This window comes from Dipodomys merriami, unplaced genomic scaffold (genome assembly GCF_024711535.1).
Source record: "Dipodomys merriami isolate MVZ:Mamm:240054 unplaced genomic scaffold, mDipMer1.0.p SCAF_59, whole genome shotgun sequence".
Lineage (NCBI taxonomy): Eukaryota > Metazoa > Chordata > Mammalia > Rodentia > Heteromyidae > Dipodomys > Dipodomys merriami.
Window position 1 is genome coordinate 3,637,273 of NW_027206168.1, and position 18,588 is coordinate 3,655,860.

Consider the following 18,588-nt stretch of genomic DNA (forward strand, 5'->3'; position numbering starts at 1 on the left):
TAAAGTGAAAATAAGCTTATTTTAGAGATGTCAGTTCATGATCCCTTGGCCCTGCTGCTTTGGAACTGCTGAGGTGGCATATGACACCAGGGTGTATGTGTGGGAGCGAAGCCATTTGCCACACTGAGAATCAGGAGAGGAAGAAGGCTGGGGTCATGGTATCCTTTGAGGGGGTGAGTGACCAAGGACCTAAATACCTCCCACGGGGCCACACCATTTAAAATTCCTACCATCTCCCAGTAGTGCCATAGTCTAGAGACAAAGTGTCTAATACATGAGTCCTTGGGGAAACATTCTACCCTCAAACTCTTCTACCTCCTACCTAGAGCAAGTCATGTCATCTCCCCAAGGCTCCATTTCCTCCCCTGTTCTTCCCCTGGGAATAAGGAAGGCGTCCATCTTGTGTTGTGTTTGTGAGGGTTAAGTGAGAAAACATGTATAATGAAATTACAGGAGTGGACTAATGTTTGTGTTCCTGGGCCTGGCAGGGTGCCCGGGCCACAGAAAGTGCTAATGAAGGTGACTTTTCTCCTACTCTAGGAGAGCTGCTTTCTGTGACACACTCATTTAGCCCTCTAGGATCACTAGTAGCATTCGTAATTCTCCCACTCTTAACAATCCTACGTCTTTATCCTATTTCTCTTCCTCCCTGCAACTGGAGGAACTTTTGCTCCCCAGAAAGGTGATTGAGTTGGGCAGGGGTTGGGGTACCTGGAGCTGAGTCCACAGGGCTGGCATGCAAGGTTCACAGGCCCAAATTGGGAAAGAGCCGGGAACTGGTCGGTCTCTCTGATCCTGGTCAGGGAACTTTGGAGAAACCAACACTGCTGGAAAACTCAGGGACAGGAAATGGAAGGGGGAGGGACAGAGGGGAAACAGCTCGCCGTATCTCAACACTTCCAGGCCTAGCTCCCATGCCTCAGTCATGAAATGAGGGGTATAGATTGACTGAAGATTGGGGATGGAGGTGGTAGACCCAGAAGACTCCCTTCTCTGAGGGTAAATAGCAATGGTTGTGTCGCCTACCCCCACTACTCATGGCGTGAGTTCCAGCTCTGTTTATATTTCTATTTAACTGTCCAAAGTCCCCTCAGCCAGGAGATGCCATGTTAGATTCACTTGGACACTCAGATACAGGGGCTCAGAGTGATTGCTTGGACCAGCCTCCTCTTCCCCTCTCCCCTCACACCTCCTTCCCCAATCTTCCCGGCATTCACATCTCTTCTTTCTGGGGTCTGGACTGTTGGTGGGAGCAAGTCAGCTCTTTATACTTTTAACAGGTAATGAAGGTCGGGGGGTGAGGGCAGGTGGTATTGTAGATGTCTGTGGTTCAGGGACAAGAGGGGTTGGATGGGAAGGTGTGGGCTGTTCTGGGAAAGCTCCTGGCCTTGTCAAGGAGACATGAGATGGGACAGGAAACTAAGATAGTTCAAAGCTTTCCTCCAAACTTATCTTCAACTTCATATCCAACCTCAGCTGTCACCTTGCTCTACTCTTAGGCCTTATTTTATTATTATTATTATCATCATCATCATTGTTGTTGCTGCTGGGTCTGGACTGGCTTCAAACCTCAGTCCTCAGATCTCAGCCTCCATGAGTAGCTAGGATTACAGGCGTGAGCCATCAGCACCTGGTGTCATTCCTTACTTTAATCTGTCCACATGAATTTGCTTGTCAGTTCAAAGCCTATCCATAAACACAGCTCCAGCTTCAGCCTGAAGTACAAGCTTCACTCCCAGCTCCAACACCAGCCTGGGGCCCATCATGGACAAGGACTTTCAAGACATCCAGCAGCTTGACTCGGAGGAAACTAACCATCAGTTCAGTGGTGGTGAGGAGCCAGGCACTCATGGGCAGAACCCCAGGAGAGAAAGTCCATTTTGGAAAGGCAAGTACCAGTTTCAGGGGCTTCAACCCCTGAACCCTTGTCTCAATTGCCAAGTGCTCTCTGTCTATGCGTTCAGGGGGCAGGGACTGCGTTCCTCCCCTTATTGTAGAGGGCCCCAGAGATGAGGGCATATTGGAACCAGAGGAGACTTTCTCCCTCTTTCTCCTACCCTGAGGCACATGTGTGCTGTGTGTGTGTATGTGTGTGTGTGTGTGTGTGTGTGTGTGTGTGTGTGTGTGTGTGTGTGTGTGTGTGTGTGTGTGTGTGTGTGTGTGTGTGTACATATGCAGGCATGTCCACAGCCAGCCAGAACTATGAGTATACGTAAGAGTGAAGGTGGGAGATGAGCTGGGAAGAGTGGAGAAATGAGCTGGAAGGGCCTGCTCCCCCTACATCCTCCTGGGCCTGTCCTGGGAAAATGTTGAACATAATTCTCCAAGTGATTGGTGGAAAGATTTCAGAGACATTGCTGTGGTTCTAGGTAGAAAGGTAGGAAACAGGTGGAGGAACATCAGGGTGGGAGCTGGGATGGAGCCAGGCTCTGTGGAAGCAGAAGGGACCAGGGCACAAGCTCAGGGGAGAGGACAGAGGGGATGTGTGATCCTGAGGCTGGGGGACTGAGGGAAGGATTGTGCCAGGCAGGAAAGGAAGGGCCAAGAGAAACCTACTCCTGCCTGGGAAGGTGGCTCAGTGGTAGAGCGCTTGCCTTGCATGCCTGAGGCCCTGGGTTCGATTCCTCAGCACCACATAAGCAAAAAGAAAAAGGCCGGAAGTGGCGCTGTGGCTCAAGTGGTAGAGCGCTAGCCTTGAGCTGAAGAGCTGAGGGACAGCGCCCAGGCCCAGAGTTCAGGCCCCACGACTGGACCCCCCAAAAAAAAGAAAAAAAAAGAGAAACCTACTCCACCTATCACATCTCCTTCCTGGAAGTGGGGTGGCAGGCCCCCCCCCCCAACAGTCTCTACAGGGACTAAGGCCCACCTACCTCACTTTGCTTTGAAGCTGTTTGTGAGACCAAGAACTAGTGGAACACTCAATGGCTTTGGGTGTTGCTAAATCTTCTGAGGGTGAAAGGATTCAGCATTTGGACAAAAAGCTTAGAGAGAGTCCACGATTCTTTAAATTGATGCTTAAGTGGCCTGAAGGAGAGCACAGAGGGGGAAGTCCAGATACTGCACACCTGTCACATACTTCCTTCAAGCAGCTGCGGCTGTCTAGGAAGGAGCGTGGTCACAGGAAAGCGTTTTACTGTTGATGGCTTTCTACCTTTTCCTGCCACTTTATGTGTACAGAGTTTTCAAGACTTTTCTTTTTTGTGCTAGTCTCAGGGCCTAGTCACGGTCCCTAAGCATTTTTTGCTTCAGGCTAGCGCTCTACCACTTGAGCTACACTTTCATGTCCAGCTTGTTGGTGGTTAAGTGGAGAAAAAAGTCTCATGGCCTTTCTTACCCTGCAATCCTCGGATTTCAGCCTCTTGAGAAGCTAGGATTATATGTACAAGCCACCAGTACCTGGCTGGATTTAATTTAATATAATTAATTATTATTATTATTATTTTTTGCCAATCCTGGGACTTAAACTCAGGGCCTGGGCTCTGTATGAACATCTCTGTGCTCAAGGCTAGCATTCTACCACTTGAACCACAGTGCCACTTGCAAACTTTTTTCTGTTTTTGTGGTACTGAGGAATTGAACCAGGGCTCATGCATGCTAGGCAAGTACTCTACCACTAAGCCACATTCCCAGCCCTAATTAATTAACTAGTGTGTGTGTGTGTGTGTGTGTGTGTGTGTGTGTGCTTGAACAGGCATTTAATGCTAGACGTGGTTGTTTTCATCTCTAAAGCTCAACTTTGAACTTTTAAATACCTTTCACAGCTGTCTGCTTAATGTTGTTTTTCTTTTTTTCCACATATGCATTTATATGTATGAATATATGGGCTATAACTACAACATCTGTTTCAAGGACATTGTTTACAATTCTTTTTTTCTTTTTTTGTCAGTTGTACGGCTTGAACTGAGGACCTCGGTGCCATCCCTGAGCTGGTTTTGCTCCAGGCTAATGCTCTACCATTTTGAGCCATAGCATCACTTCCATTTTTCTAGTGGTTAATTTGAGATAAGAGTCTCATGGGCTTTCCTATCCAGGCTGGCTTCAGTCATCCTCAGATCTCAGTCTCCTGAGTAGCTAAGATTATAGCTGTGAGCCACCGTGTCTGGCTTAATTCTAACATCCATGTCCATTCTGCATCCATTTTAATAGATTTTTTCATTTACTTTTGGTGCTGAAGATGGGATCCAGGTCACGGGCGAGGCAAGCACTCTACATCCTCAGCCTGTTTGATTGATTTGTTAACCTCCTCAATATGAGCTGTGTTTTCCTGTACATCTTATGTATCTTGTATATCTTTGACTGGAGGCAAGATTTTGTGAACTTTACCACACCAGGTACTGGATACTTTTGTATTCCTCTATATACTCTTGAGCTTTCTTCTAGGATATAGTAACTTGCAATCTGTCTGATCCAGTGAGTCCTGACCATCTTGAGCTCGAACTCTAAATTCTATCTCCTGGACTAGGGAAGCTGCTGGCCTCTGTCTTGATTTCCCTTCCATGTCCTGTGGCCCAAAAACTTTCTCTAAGTATAAAATGGGGCATTTTGCCAGGTGCTGGTGGCTCATACTTGTAATCCTAGCTACTCAGGAGGCTGAGATATGAGGATCACAATTCAAAGCCAGCCTGGGCTGAAAAGTCGGAGACTCCTATCTCCAATTAACCACCAGAAAACCAGCAGTGGTGCTGTGGCTCAAATGGTAGAATGCTTGCCTTGAGCAGAAGAACTGAGGGACAGCACCCAGGCCCAGAGTTCAAGCCCCACAGCCGACCAAAAGAAAAAAAAAAGATGGAGTATTTTGGTTCATCTTATTTGTTTCCTCTTTTTCAGGAATCAATGCCTTTCCTTTGCTGATGTCCAGTGTCTTGAAAATTTGCTCCCTTCCTCCTACCGATACTGGGACTTGAACCTAGGGCCTCAAGCTCTTGCTTAGTTTTTTTCACTCAAGGACAGTGCTCTACCACTTGAGCCACATCCCCACTTTTGGCTTTTGGCCGATTATTTGGAGATAAGGGTCTCTTGAAATTGTCAGGCTGGGTTCTTGAACTATGATTCTCAGATCTCAACTTCCTGGGTATCTAGGATTACAGGCATGAGCCACTAGCATCCACTAGCCCTCTTTTCTTATGAAGCATGTGTAGCAAAGGGCAGGTGTGTCCCTCATCTCAGGTGTAAGAGCTTGGCTTTTCACAGAGCTGTTGTGACTATTGTGTACTATGTGTGTGCATGTTATATGTACCTGTGTGTGTGTATGTGTGTGTGTGGTGTGCATGCTTGCCCATGTTCCTGTAGGTGCAGATGTATAAATGTTCCATGTTTAACACCCCATTAATGGGGTCAAATCCATTAGCTCTTCCAGAATGCCATACTTGTTTCTTTCCTTGCCCTGTTCCTGTCCCTTGAATGTGTGGCTTCTGACACTCTTTTTCTCTTACAGGGCAGCCTCCTTCCCAGACCTTTCCAAAACGCCTTTGCTCCAGCTTCCATCTCAGTCTGCTCGCCCTGAGCCTCAATGTCCTGCTGCTGGTGGCCGTCTGTGTGATCGGGTCTCAAAGTGAGGTTACAGGGATGAGACAAAGATGGGGGTGGGTTATGGATAATGATGAGGTAGTGAGGAGAGCAATGAGAGGGGAGGAGGTAGAGGCAGCATGCTAAAGGTGCTGAGCGCAATAAGAAGTCAAGAATGGGATCAATAGCCAGGTGATAGTGGCTCATGCCTATAATCCTAGCTATTCAAAAGGCTGAGATTGGGGCTGGGAAGGTGGCTCAGTGGTAGAGTGCTTGCCTTGCATGCATGAGGCCCTTGGTTCGATTCCTCAGCACCACATAGCAGAAAAAGCCAGAAGTGGGGCTGAGGCTTAAGTGGTAGAGCACTAGTCTACAGCTGAAGAGCTGAGGGACAATGCCCAGGCCTGGAGTTCAGGCCCCATGACTGACCAAAATAAATAAATAAAATAAAAAAGGAAAAAAAAAAGGCTGAGATCTGAGGATCATAGTTCAAAGCCAGCCCAGGCAGGAAAATCCATGAGATGCTTATCTCCAATTAAGCATCTAACAAACCAGAAGTAGAGGTGTGGTTCAAGTGGTAGAGCGCTAGCCTTGAGTAGAAAAGCTCAGGGACTGGGATTGGAGGCATGGCTTAGTTGGTAGAATGCCAGCCAATGAGCAAAAGTGTCAGGTACTGAGTTTGGGTTCTGGTTTTGTACCTAAAAAATAAATAAATAAAAGCTCAGGGACAGCACCAAGACCCAGAGTTCAAGTCCCAGGACTAGCACAACCTCTCCTCCTACCCCTCCCCCCCAAAAAGAATGGGATGGATGATGGGGCAGTGATGGGCAGTGAGGGGGATAGTCGCATGGATGGTAATGGGGGCACAGCCCCACACCCCTTCCTGTCTCACTGTCTCCTGACAAGGCACACGGCTGCAGGAAGAGCTGCGTACCCTGAAGGAAACTTTCAACAACTTCTCCTCCAGCACCCTGGTGGAGGTCCTGGCCCTGGGCTCCCATAGTGAGTGGCTGGCCCTTGTTTATCCACACAGATTTATCCGCTGGGCTCAGTGCTGAATCTGCTCAGGGGCTGTGGGGATGAAGCCCAGGGCAGATGATCTAGCCCTGAGGAGCTAGCAAGACTTCTACAGGTACTGGCCCTGACTTGAGGGGCCCTGGGGACCAACTGAGGCAGGCAGGGTGAGTGCCAGCCAGAGAGAAGAGGCTGTGACCCACAGGAGGTGAAGAAGAGCACTGTGTATTGGGGGACTGAGGACAATTCTAGGAACTGGGGTGGGGGAGGGAGTTGTGAGGGGGTCAGAGGTCAGAGAGTGGGAGCAAGTTGCAGCAAGTTGTGTGGACTGCATAGGACTGGGTTGTGTGAACACAGGGACCCAAGGAAGGAATTTCAACAGCACAGTGGCCTAAGCCCCTGCAGGTGCAGAGCAGCCTGATGGGGCTGAGGGTTCAGATGTTGACTAGGCCATGTTCCACGGGAGGCTGTGGGCTCCAAATGGCGCCCCCTAGTGTGTGAGGCTGGAGGTGGGTGCAGGAGGCTGAAGGAGGAATTTGTCTTCCTTTTTTTTTTCAGAAGGCAGCATGAGCGACAAATTGACATCTCTGGAGGCCCAGCTGGAGAAACAACATCAGGACATAAAAGCAGGTCACATTTTCCTCCCGAAGCATGCGTGTGGTCTGTGTGTGAGGTGGATGTGTGTATTGTGTCTGTGATATGCGAGGTGTGCGTGTGTGGGTGTTGTGTATGTGGTGTGAGTATGGGGTGGTATCTGTGTGCAGTATGTGCTCTGGTGTTGGTGGAGTTGTATGAGTGTGGTATGTGTGTTGTGTGGAGTGTTATATGTGACTCATGTGCTCCATCTGAAGCAGTTTAGTGTGTTTATGGTATGTGATGTGGTGTGCGTGTGGCATGCGTGCAGTATGTGTTAGACTTTGCCAGAAAACCACGCAGACATTTAGGCACAAAGAACAAAGAAAAGGTTTAGTGGCAGCAAGAGGAGCAGCAAGATTCCTTCTCACAAGAGAGAAGTGCTGGCTTTGTCTGAGGCGACCTATGTAAGCTTCAGGGGCTAGGAGGGGCTTGGAGGTGGAGACCCGGTGTGGGCCTGTGGACCAGGGTCTTCATCATGGCGGGATAGGATTTATGGCTGCTGCCCAAGTGGCAGATAAGGGGCTGCAGCTGCCCAGACTGAAGGTTACTTTAAGGGGGTTGTAACTACCCCAATGGAGTGTCATCTCAAGGTAAAGAGGGGAGGAGGGCCGGGCGCTGGTGGCTCACGCCTGTAATCCTAGCTACTCAGGAGGCTGAGATCTGAGGATCGTGGTTCAAAGCCAGCCCGGGCAGGAGAGACCGTGAGACTCCTATCTCCAATAAACCACCAGAAAACCGGAAGTGGCGCTGTAGCTCAAGTGGTAGAGCGCTTGCCTTGAGCTGAAGAGCTGAGGGACAGCGCCCAGGCCCAGAGTTCAAGCCCCACGATCAACCAAAAAAAAAAAAAAAAAAAAAAAAAAAAGAGGGGAGGAGGCCTGTTATTTGCTATCTGTACTAAATGGGCCTAGTGCTGTCTAGGAAAAGAACATGTTAAGCTACACCCACAGTGTGTGTGTATGTGTGTGTGTGTGTGTGTGTGTGTGTGTGTGATGTGGTACATGTGTTATGCTGAGTGTTTGGTGAGTGGGGTGTGTTATGTGTGCATTACGTGTGTTGTGGTGCGTATTTGGTGTGTGTGGTATGTTATGTATGCTGTGTTGTGTTATATGTGCTGTGGGGTGGCATATATACAGTGTGTGTGGTGTGTGGTATATATGTTTTGGTGTGTGTTTGGCGTGTGTGGTGTGGTATGTGTGTTGTGGTATGTGTATTGTGGTATGTGTTTGGTGTGTGTGTTGTGGTATGTGTTTGGTATGTGTGTTGTGGTATGTGTATTGTGGTATGTGTTTGGTGTGTGTGGTGTGTGTGGTATGGTATGTGTGTGTGGTATGTGTGTTGTGGTATGTGTTTGGTGTGTGTGTGGTGTGGTATGTGTTTGGTGTGTGTGTGGTGTGGTATGTGTTTGGTATGTATGTTGTGGTATGTGTGGTGTGGTATATGTGTAGTATGTGTGTTGGGGTATATGTGGCGTGGGCTGTGGTGTAGGTATACTGTATTAGGTGATGTGGAGTGTGGGTGTGTGTTGTGTCTGTATGGTACGTGTTTTGTGGTGTGTGTATGGTGTGAGGTTCTGAAGCCTCCAGCTGGGGTCCTGCACCTGGTCCTGGCGGGAGGGGACCCACACATTCCTCCCACTGTCCCTCTGTCCCCTAGACCACGCTGCCTTGTTCCTGCACCTGAAGCACTTCCCCACGGATATGAGCTCCCTGGAGTGTAACATGGTGTTTCTCCAAAGCAACGGTAGGGACTCAGTGGCACTGGTCCCCGTGTCTCTGTCCCGGCCACAACCGGGCCTCATCACCCTCTGGCCTGTGTCCCCTCAGGCACGAAATGTTGTCCTGTTAATTGGGTGAAATATGGAGGCAGCTGCTACTGGTTCTCGCGTGCTGGGATGAATTGGCACGAGGCCTACGCATACTGCCAGCTGGAGAATGCCCACCTGGTGGTTATCAACTCTTGGGATGAACAGGTGAGGCCCTGCTGTCTGGAGGTCAGAGGAAAACCGGAATGCTTTGAATGAGTAGGCCCAAGCAGGCTTGTTTTCCCTGCTTCTTAACCTAAAACAGAATCCAGAAGAGGAAGTGTGGCAGAGTTTGGGCAGTGGAGCAGCCATTGATTCTAAGAAGTGGGAGATGGTAGCCAGGAGCTGGCAGAAAGTGACAAGGAGCCAGTTGGGAGATAAACCTTGAGGGCAGGACATGGAGAGTCTGTGAATCCCAATGTTGGCCTTCAGATGTGGTTGTTGTCTGTGTCAAGGGAACAGAGTAGTGGGATTCCATTGACTGCTCTCCTGCCGTGCGTGTCTGGAGCCCTGCAAGGTGCCCTTTGCCTCTCATTTCCATTGCTGCCACCAGACAGTGACCTTGAACATGGTTCACAGAGGAAGAACCAACCCATTAGAACACATAAGGCATTTTTGTGCCATTTTTGTTGTTGGTGGTGGTTGTGGGGCTTGAACTCAGGGCCTGGGCACTGTCCCTGAGCTCTTTTGCTCATGACTAGCGCTCTACCACTTTGAGGCACAGCACCCCTTCCTGTTTTCTGGTGGTCTCATGGACTTTCTTGCCCAAGCTGACTTCAAAATGAGATCCTCAGATCTCAGACTCCTCAGTAGCTAGGATTCCAGGCATGGGCCACCAGCTCCTGGCTGATTTTTGTGCATTTTATTTTATTGTTTTTGCCAGTCCTGGGTCTTGAACTCAGTGCCTGGGTACTGTCCCTGAGCTTCTTTTGTTCAAGGCTAGCACTCTACCACTTGAGCTACAACCCTACTTCCAGCTTTTTCTGTTTATGTGGTAATGAGGAATCAAACCCCGGGCTCCATGCATGTTAGGCAAACACTTTATCACTAAGTCACATTCCCAGCTCTTTTATGCATTTTAAATTGTTATTATTAAGCTTTGGCAACTGCAAGATATTCCAAGAATCCTTTTCTTTTACTTTTCTTTTCTCTTTTTTCTTTTCTTTTCCTTCCTTCCTTCCTTCCTTCCTTCCTTCCTTCCTTCCTTCCTTCCTTCCTTCCTTCCTTTCTTTCTTTCTTTCTTTCTTTCTTTCTTTCTTTCTTTCTTTCTTTCTTTCTTTCTTTCTTTCTTTCTTTCTTTCTCTTTTTTGGGTCCGGTCATGGGGCCTGAATTCTTGGCCTGGGCGCTGTCCCTCAGCTCTTCAGCTCAAGACTAGTGCTCTACCACTTGAGCCACAGCGCCACTTCCGGCTTTTTTTTCTTTTTGCTTATGTGGTGCTGAGGAATCGAACCCAGGGTCTCAAGCATGCAAGGCAAGCACTCTACCACTTCCCAGCCCTATTTTTGTTTTTTATTACAGACATGTAAATATTATATTTTGCTCAGATTACCTTCTTTGTTGCCTTCTTTCCCCCCTGCCTCCAATCTCCTACTAGTCAACAGCTTTGAGATTCCTAATGCTATCTTCACCTTCAATCTTTTTTCCTTTCTCCTTCCCCTCATTCTTCTAAATAGTTCCATAGTTAGAGCCATATTCTGGATATATATATATATATAAAATTATAATATATACACATATATGCATACATACATATATACATTCAGATATATGTATATGTCCATGAACCATGAGTATGCCTTTTAGGTCTAGCGTCCACATAAAAATGAAAACACATGAGGGCTGGGAAGGTGGCTCAGTGGTAGAGTGCTTGCCTTGCATGCATGAGGCCCTGGGTTCGATTCCTTAGCACCACATAAGCAAAAAGAAAAAAGCCGGAAGTGGCGCTGTGGCTCAAGTGGTAGAGCGCTAGCCTTGAGCTGAAGAGCTGAGGGACAGCACCCAGGCCCAGAGTTCAGGCCCTATGACCGGATCCCCCCCAAAAAATGAAAACACATGAAATTTACATTTTGGGGGTTTATCTTGCTTGACATGTTGTTCTCCAATTCCACTCATTTTTCTAGAAGTGACTTAATTTCATTTTTCACTAGGGCTATGTGATATTCTGTGGTATACATGTGTACTGATAAATATATAGTAATATATGTACTACATATGTACTATATCTTCTTTATCCACTCGTCTGTGATTGGGCACCTTGGCTGATTCTGCCATTTGGTTATTGTGAGCAGCACTATTATAAACATGGATATTCAGGTATGTTTCTCCTTTAGATATATGCCCAATAGTGGTAAATATCTAACAGGATATATATCTGACAGGATCATAGGTAGGTGTATTTTCAGTTTTTTGAAGAACTGACAAACTGACATACTGATTTCCATGGTGGTTGCACTAGTGTACCTCCCTACCAGCAGTGCATAGAGGCTTCCTTTTTTCTCGTATGCTCACCAGCATTTGTTATTGTTTGTTTTCTTAAGGATTGTCATTCTGAATGAGAGTAGTGTTTTTTTGTTTTTGTTTTTTGTCAGTCATGGGGCTTGAACTCAGCTTAGGCATTGTCCCTGCGCTCTTCAGCTCAAGGGGAGCGCTCTACCACTTGAGGTACAGCACCACTTCTGGTTTTCTGAGTAGTTTATTGGAGATCAGAGTCTCGTGGACTTTGCTGTCTGGGCTGGCTTTGAACTGAGATCCTCAGATCTCAGCCTCCTGAGTAACTAGGATTACAGGCGTGAGCTACCAGTGCCCTGATTAGTTTTGTTTTTATACCAGTGTAAAGGTTTGAACTCAGGTCCTCAAACTCTGGCTTAGCTTTTTACTCTCAAGGCTGATGCTCTACCACTTGAGCCACATCTTCACTGTAGCTTTTATTTGACCATTGTTTTTTGTTGTTGTTGTTGTTTTTTGTTTGTTTTTTTTTTTTGGTTGGTGAGGGGGCCTGACTCCTGACTCCTGGGCCTGGGTGCTGTCCCTCAGCTCTTCAGCTCAAGGCTAACACTCTACCACTTGAACCATAGATCCACTTCTGGCTTTTTCTGCTTATGTGGTGCTGAGGACTTGAACCCAGGGCCACATGAATGCAAGGCAAGCACTCTACCACTGAGCCACCTTCCCAGCCATTTTTTTTTGGCTGTCATGGGGCTTGAACTCTGGGCTTGGGTGCTATCCCTCAGCTCTTTAGCTCAAGTTGAGCACTCTACTGCTTGAGCCACACCGCCACTTCCGGTTTTCTAGTGGTTTATTGGAGATAAGAGTCTCATGGACTTTCCTTCCCCGGGCTGGCTTTGAATCATGATCCTCAGATCTCAGCCTCCTGAGTAGCTAGGATTACAGGTGTGAGCCACCAACGCACAGCTCCTTTTTTTGACCATTGGAAATAGGTATCTCACAGATTTGTCTGCATGGGCTGACTCTGAACCACAATTTTCAGATCTCAGTCTCCTGAGTAGCTTGGCTTACAGGTGTGAATGTCTTTCTGCCCAGCTTTTAGATTTCTTTTGATAGTTATGACCATTTTAAGAAAATTGATTCAAGGGCTGGGAAGGTGGCTCAGTGGTAGAGTGCTTGCCTTGCATGCATGAGGCCCTGGGTTCGATTCCTCAGCACCACATAAGCAAAAAGAAAAAAGCTAGAAGTGGCGCTGTGGCTCAAGTGGTAGGGTGCTAGCCTTGAGCTGAAGAGTTGAGGGACAGGGCCCAGGCCCAGAGTTCAGGCCCCAGGACCGGACCCCAAAAAAAAAAAAAAGAAAAAAGAAAAGAAATTGATTCAAGTCCTCATGTTTGCTAAGCAAACTAGTTCTATCCCCTCCCTCCCTCACCTCTTCCTATAGATTTCAAGCTAGTCTCAAACTCCTGGTATCAAGTGATCCTCCCACTTCAGGCTTCTGAGTAAGTGGAATGATTTTTCTGTTAAAAGGTGAATGTATTCATTTAACATTTATCTTTAGTAGACATGTTTAATATTAGTCCTGTTTATTTTTATTTTATTTTATTTTTTGTTGGTCATGGAACTTGAACTCTGGGCCCGGTGCTGTTTCTGAGCTTTTTTAGTCAAGTCTAGTGCTTGACCACTTTGAGCCACAGCATCACTTTTGGTTTTCTGGTGGTTAATTGGAAATAAGAGTCTCAGACTTTTCTACATGGGATATCTTTAAAACATGATCCTCAGATCTCAGCCTCCTAAGTAGCTAGGATTACAAGCATGAACCACTGGCACCCAGCAGTCCTGTTTATTTTTAAGGGTTTTATACTTCTTTTGCTTTCTCACATTTACTTTGTTTTCTCCTCTATTGTATTTTGGAATAGTGGCAGTTCACTCTTAGTTTTACTAGTGATTACTTTTATAACTTGAAATGATAACTGAAATTTTTTGGCTTCAGAAACCAGAAGTTTATATAACTCTTCATTTGAAAGATGAGAAAATCTGCTGGATGTAGCTCAAGTGGTAGAGTGTGGAATGACTTTTATGATGATTTTCTTTTTGTTACTCTTATGAAAATGGGTGTAATTCTTCTTTTCCTGTTACTCATCCAGGAAGTGAGAAAGAATGATTCTGAATGATTTTTCTTTGCTCATCTGAGATTTCTTTACTCAGTCTTTGATCCAGAGACTTGGGTATTGATAATCTATATATTTACTTCAGTGATTCTATTTCTTTGTTGATAAGAAGAGGCCACTGAGAAGGCAGTGAATAGACTACTTTGTGTCTAGGTCTCTTCTTCCCAATTCTGTCAACCCTCTGAATGTGAGGAGCAACTTCACCAAACCCTGGGGTTGCCTTTTCATCAACAGGATACTGTGCAATGTACTAGAACTGATCCAGCCCTTGAACGAGGTGATCAATTACAACCTTGGTTGTGTCTCTAAGGAATGAAAATGGAATTAGGTGATTTGTCTTCCAATTTAACCTTTTTTCACACACTGTTGAGAGGATTGTTAGGGTAGATGTCCAAAAAACTAGGCTGATCACATAATTCCTTTGCAGCATTGCCAAGCATGGTGATTTAAGTCTTTTGGGATAGCCATCTCTGTTCAAAGGGGCTCTAGATTCTGGGAACCTGTTTATTAAGCTCAGAGACATTTTCACCCATGCCCTTGCCAGTGGGCTAGCACCCTCAAACTCATCCATTCATCATAGAGCTGCTAGACCCTGTTGCCAGGTCATATTGGGTTCTACCCTGTGAGTCCGAGCTCAGAAGCTTGAGGACTGGCAAACCTCAGAAAATGACAGCCACACAGAGCAAGGTCAACCAGGGGCAGATGGATCTGGAAGGGGAGTGAACTCAAGATTATTTATGGGTTCTGGGATATGTGGGAGCAGCAGGAGCTGAGAATCCAAGTGTTGGAAGCTGTAGATAGAAGACAAGAAGAGGATCAGAGTCAGAGTAGCAGTCAAAATGGGTGAAATGTCAGCTAGGCCTAGAAACAGTGTGGTAGGTAGGAATTAGATGCTGGATTGGCTCTCTGCATTCTATTACCTTACAAAGTGAGAATCACTATGACAGTCAAGTTAGAGGACTTTTGAGGATTAAATGAGGTAATTTTTTGTGCTGGTTTTGGGGCTTGAACTCAGTCAGGGCCTGGTGGTTACCCCTGAGATTTTTTTTTTCTCAAGGCTAATACTCTACTGCTAGAGCAACAGCTCTACTTCTGCTGTTCTGGGGGTTAATTAGAGATAAGAGTCTCATGGACTTTCCTGCCTGGGCTGACTTCAAACCATGACCCTTAGATCTCAGCCTCCTGAGTAGCTAGGACTACAGGCATGAGCTGGTGCCTGCCTCCTAAATAAGGTCATTTTTGTAAAGCACTTTATGCAAAGTTTGTCCTAGAAAATGTCCATTAAATAGCCATGGGGATATCCAACTTGAGATTTCCCTTCTCTTCAAAGAGTCCACTTTTACAAATGGGTCTTTCTTTCAACTTTTGCTTTTAAATAAACTTACTTTGTTTACATTAAAGTAAATAAAACAAAACACTCAACAGGGCTGGGAATGTGGCTTAGTGGTAGAGTGCTTGCCTAGCATGTATGAAACCCTAGGTTCGATTCCTCAGCACCACCTAAACAGAAAAAGCTGGAGGTGGTGCTATAGCTCAAGTGGTAGAACGCTAGTCTTAAGTACAGAGACGCTCAGGGACAGAGCCCATGCCCTGAGTTCAAGCCCCAGGACTGGCAAAAAGCACTCAACAGCTATTGTTATAGAGGAAGAATAAGGAAACCCTTCCTGGGGAGGGAGGGATGTCTTAGCTTGGGGAAGATCAGGCTGAGGAAGCAGAAGGAGGCACACCTGCACAGATACATCATGATTGTACAAGACATTTCTGGAATCTAGCAACTTCTTCCCACATGTTTTTCCAGAGTTTCATCGTGGAACACATGAGACCCTTTCACACCTGGATAGGTCTCTCTGACATACAGGGCCCGTGGAGATGGGTGGATGGAACCAACTATGAGAACAACTACCAGTAAGTGGCTTCCCTGTATCCCTTGGTTAGCTGGCCAGTTGACCTTTCACCCCAACATACAAATCCCTTAGGGGCCAACTTCCCCAACGTTCCCTCCCCGACTCTCTACCTTGATGGTCCCACTGAGTGATCCGTGCCTTTTTGGGGGATTAGCAGATTGGATTGGTGGGAGATGGTGAGGGAGAGCCTGAGCTTTGTCCTGTCTTCTTAGGCACTGGGGTATGGCTCAGCCAAATAACTGGCAGGGCCACGAGGTGGGCGCAGGAGATGACTGTGCGGTAGTCTTGGCAAATGGCTTCTGGAAAGACAAATTCTGTGCAGAGCTGTACCACTGGGCCTGTGAGATGAAACATAATATCACCGTGTAGGAGCCCGGCTTCAGTGTCTCCCATTGGTACCCCCAACCCCTGCCCCGGCCCACTTCTGCATCAATCTAGCTTCTCCATGGAGGAGGATTGTGAAGAACAGAAGACAAATGGAGTCCCAGGCATGGGGAAGAGGAGTTGAGGAGAAAAATAGGAAGTGGGTGCTGGGAAGGCTGAGATCCCTCCTCACACCCACAATGTGTTGTAATTAGTCTCATGCTCACCCTTCTCAATGGAGTAGGGAAAAGAAGACACAAATACTTGAAACTGTGTGGCTTGGTTATTTGGGACTGGGACATGAAGGGGACAAAGAAGGTCAGACAGAAGGGCTGGAGGAGGAGGGAGACAAGGAGTAACCCTATAGCCTTGCAGCTTGGCAAACACCACCAGTGGGATTGTGGAGGGTTAGAGAGGAGAGGAGAGAGGCTAGGACCAGAAATGCTCAGTGACAGTTATGAGGGGAAGTTAGAGGCCATCCAGGTGCTCTTTCCTTTCCCTGCATTTGGGAACAAACCTCAACCTCCAGGGAAGATGTGTGTGAAGAACAGAAGGTTTGCTCAGATCCCTGCCCACCATTTCCAGCCTGGCTGCTCCGTTTGGACTCTAAAGACAGTTATCTCCATCAGTTTCTGCAGTGGGTGGCCTTAGAAAGATCTTTAAACAATTATATTTTAAGGTGTTTTTTTTTTTTTTGCCATTTTTGAGATATTAGGGATTGAACTAAAGACCTTACACAAGCCAGTTTCTCTACTATCTCTCTCTCTCTCTCTCTCTCTCTCTCTCTCTCTCTCTCTGTTTCTCTCTCTTATCTATCTTTCATCCCTCTCTATCATCTATATATCTCTTGTTAGTATTGAGGTCTGAACTGAAGGTCTTGCACTTGCTAGGCAATTTTTTTTGTGCCAGTCCTGAGGCTTGAACTCAGGGCCTGGGCACTGTCCCTGAGCTTCTTTTGCTCAAGGCTAGCACTCTACCACTTGAGCCATAGTGCCACTTCCAGCTTTTTCTGTGTATATGGTACTGAAGACTCAAATCCAGGGCTTCATGCATGCTTGGTAAGCATTCTACCACTAAGCTACATTCCCAGCCACAAGCAAAAATTTAAAACTGTGAAGTCATATATGATGTTAGTAAAGAAATAAAAGGTTGGGGGGGGGGGACCAAGATGGCGACGGGGCAGTAGGGAAACGCCACAGCTCTCTCCAACCAAAAAGAGAGTTCGAGCTCCAATGCTTAATCTCCCCAAGAGACCGACAACAACAAAAAGACGAACACTCAGAGAAAAACCAGAGGCGGAGAATAACAAAAAAAGAAACAGAGGAAAAGAAGAATTTCAGAGCAGAGAAAAGCGAAGACCCCTCCCCCAACCTTTACTGGCCGCGCGGCAGTGCGCCAAGCCGCCAGCCAGTCGGCCCGGCGGGGGCTGCGGGAGCCCCAAGAGACACAGCAGAGACACAGGGGGCCGCTTTCAGATCACCAGGTACTGGTTTGCAGAACAGCGGATCGCCAGGAACAGAGAAACCTACCAGCCGGGAGTCTCCACGAGGATCCCACCCCCACCCCTTACTCTCCACCCGAGCAGAGAGGCTCCATCCCGCCAAAGCCGCCAGCAGCGCACAAAGGGAACTGTCTGCAGACCACCCGCCCGCCCGATCACGATAGCAACGACCCGGCGGGGCCACTCGGGCCCCAGAGGTACCGCGAAGAAGCTGCCTGAGCGGGGACACTCTTGACCCGACAGCTTCGACAGAGGCAGAGACAGAAAAGAATCACACAGAGCCACCACCGCCCAACCCAGCCCGGATTGCAACAACAACTGACGACCTACACCACACAGAAACAACCAGCTCCAGGGTGAGTACCCCACAGGGGAAGTGTATCCCTCAAGGGAGACCAGAGCTGGAGGGAATCCCCAGACCCTGACCTAGACTCCCTACCCCAGCACCCGGACCACAGGACCCACTAAAACTGGGAACTGTTTGAGAGCTCCACCAGCCCGTGGAGCACACTCAGCTGGCCAGGCTAGAGCAAGAGCACCCCTGGAAGGGAGCTTAAATGCCCAAGCCAGGAACAGCGCCCCTGGGTCAAGACTACCAACAGTAGAAGAAATTCGAACTGTGTCCCCCAGGCTGTATAACCTAGGTGGTATACACATCAGCACAGGCCTAACGAGTGCACTCCAGGCTGCATAACCTAGGTGGTATACACATCAGCACAGGCCTAACAAGCGCGCTCCAGGCTGGGGCCGGAACCAGGCCCGGGGATCCGGCGCCTGAACAATACAACCAACTCCTCCCAATTGAAGTAAAAAGCTGAGCATACGCCTCAACAGAGGGGAGAAAGCCAGGAAACAACACTCCCCGGGGAAGCACGCCTGTGACAACAAAAGACCTGGAGGCCCAGGACAAGAGAAGCTCAAACCCCACCAAAACTCCACCCATATAACCTAGACTGGGAATTGGGCAACACAGGCTGCCAGCACCTGATAGTAAGCAGGAGCTCAGACTGTTAAGGCGGCTCAGCAATAGAGTGATAGTCTTGGATGTATGAGGCCCTGGATCTGATTCCTCATCATCACAAAAGCAAAAAGGGTCAGAAGTGGTGCTGTGGCTCAAACGGTAGGGTACCAGCCTTGAGCTGAAAAGCTGAGGGACAGCACCCAAACCTAGAGTTCAAGCCCACAACCAGCCCCAAACAAACAAACAAAAACACATCAGGAGCCCATAGCAGACTCCAGCATTTGGGAGA

General features: G+C 47.6%; 1 protein-coding gene across 5 annotated transcripts; it reads left to right on the plus strand.

The window, feature by feature from the left end:
- Positions 1-875: 875 nt before the first annotated feature.
- LOC138813268 (asialoglycoprotein receptor 2-like) lies at positions 876-16,107 on the plus strand. Of its 5 annotated transcripts, none has more exons than XM_070001581.1 (9): positions 876-1,042; positions 1,679-1,888; positions 5,435-5,551; positions 6,412-6,507; positions 7,078-7,149; positions 8,809-8,895; positions 8,979-9,124; positions 15,369-15,475; positions 15,687-16,107. In XM_070001581.1, the coding sequence occupies exons 2-9, from the start codon at positions 1,765-1,767 to the stop codon at positions 15,841-15,843; spliced, it is 906 nt and encodes a 301-aa protein (XP_069857682.1). In that variant the 5' UTR covers positions 876-1,042; positions 1,679-1,764; the 3' UTR covers positions 15,844-16,107. The 5 variants fall into 5 exon arrangements, with proteins under 5 accessions (XP_069857682.1, XP_069857684.1, XP_069857685.1 ...); XM_070001583.1 differs by having other exon boundaries at positions 876-999; XM_070001584.1 differs by having other exon boundaries at positions 1,021-1,042; positions 1,703-1,888.
- The last annotated feature ends 2,481 nt before the right edge of the window (positions 16,108-18,588 follow it).

What these genes read in the sequence shown, in the direction of transcription:
- LOC138813268 (XM_070001581.1), top strand. Translation starts at nt 1,765, where the DNA reads ATGGACAAGGACTTTCAAGACATCCAGCAGCTTGACTCGGAGGAAACT. An exon ending in ACATCAGGACATAAAAGCAG is followed by an intron (nt 7,150 to 8,808) that starts GTCACATTTTCC and finishes TCTGTCCCCTAG; the next exon opens with ACCACGCTGCCTTGTTCCTG. An exon ending in GGTGTTTCTCCAAAGCAACG is followed by an intron (nt 8,896 to 8,978) that starts GTAGGGACTCAG and finishes GTGTCCCCTCAG; the next exon opens with GCACGAAATGTTGTCCTGTT.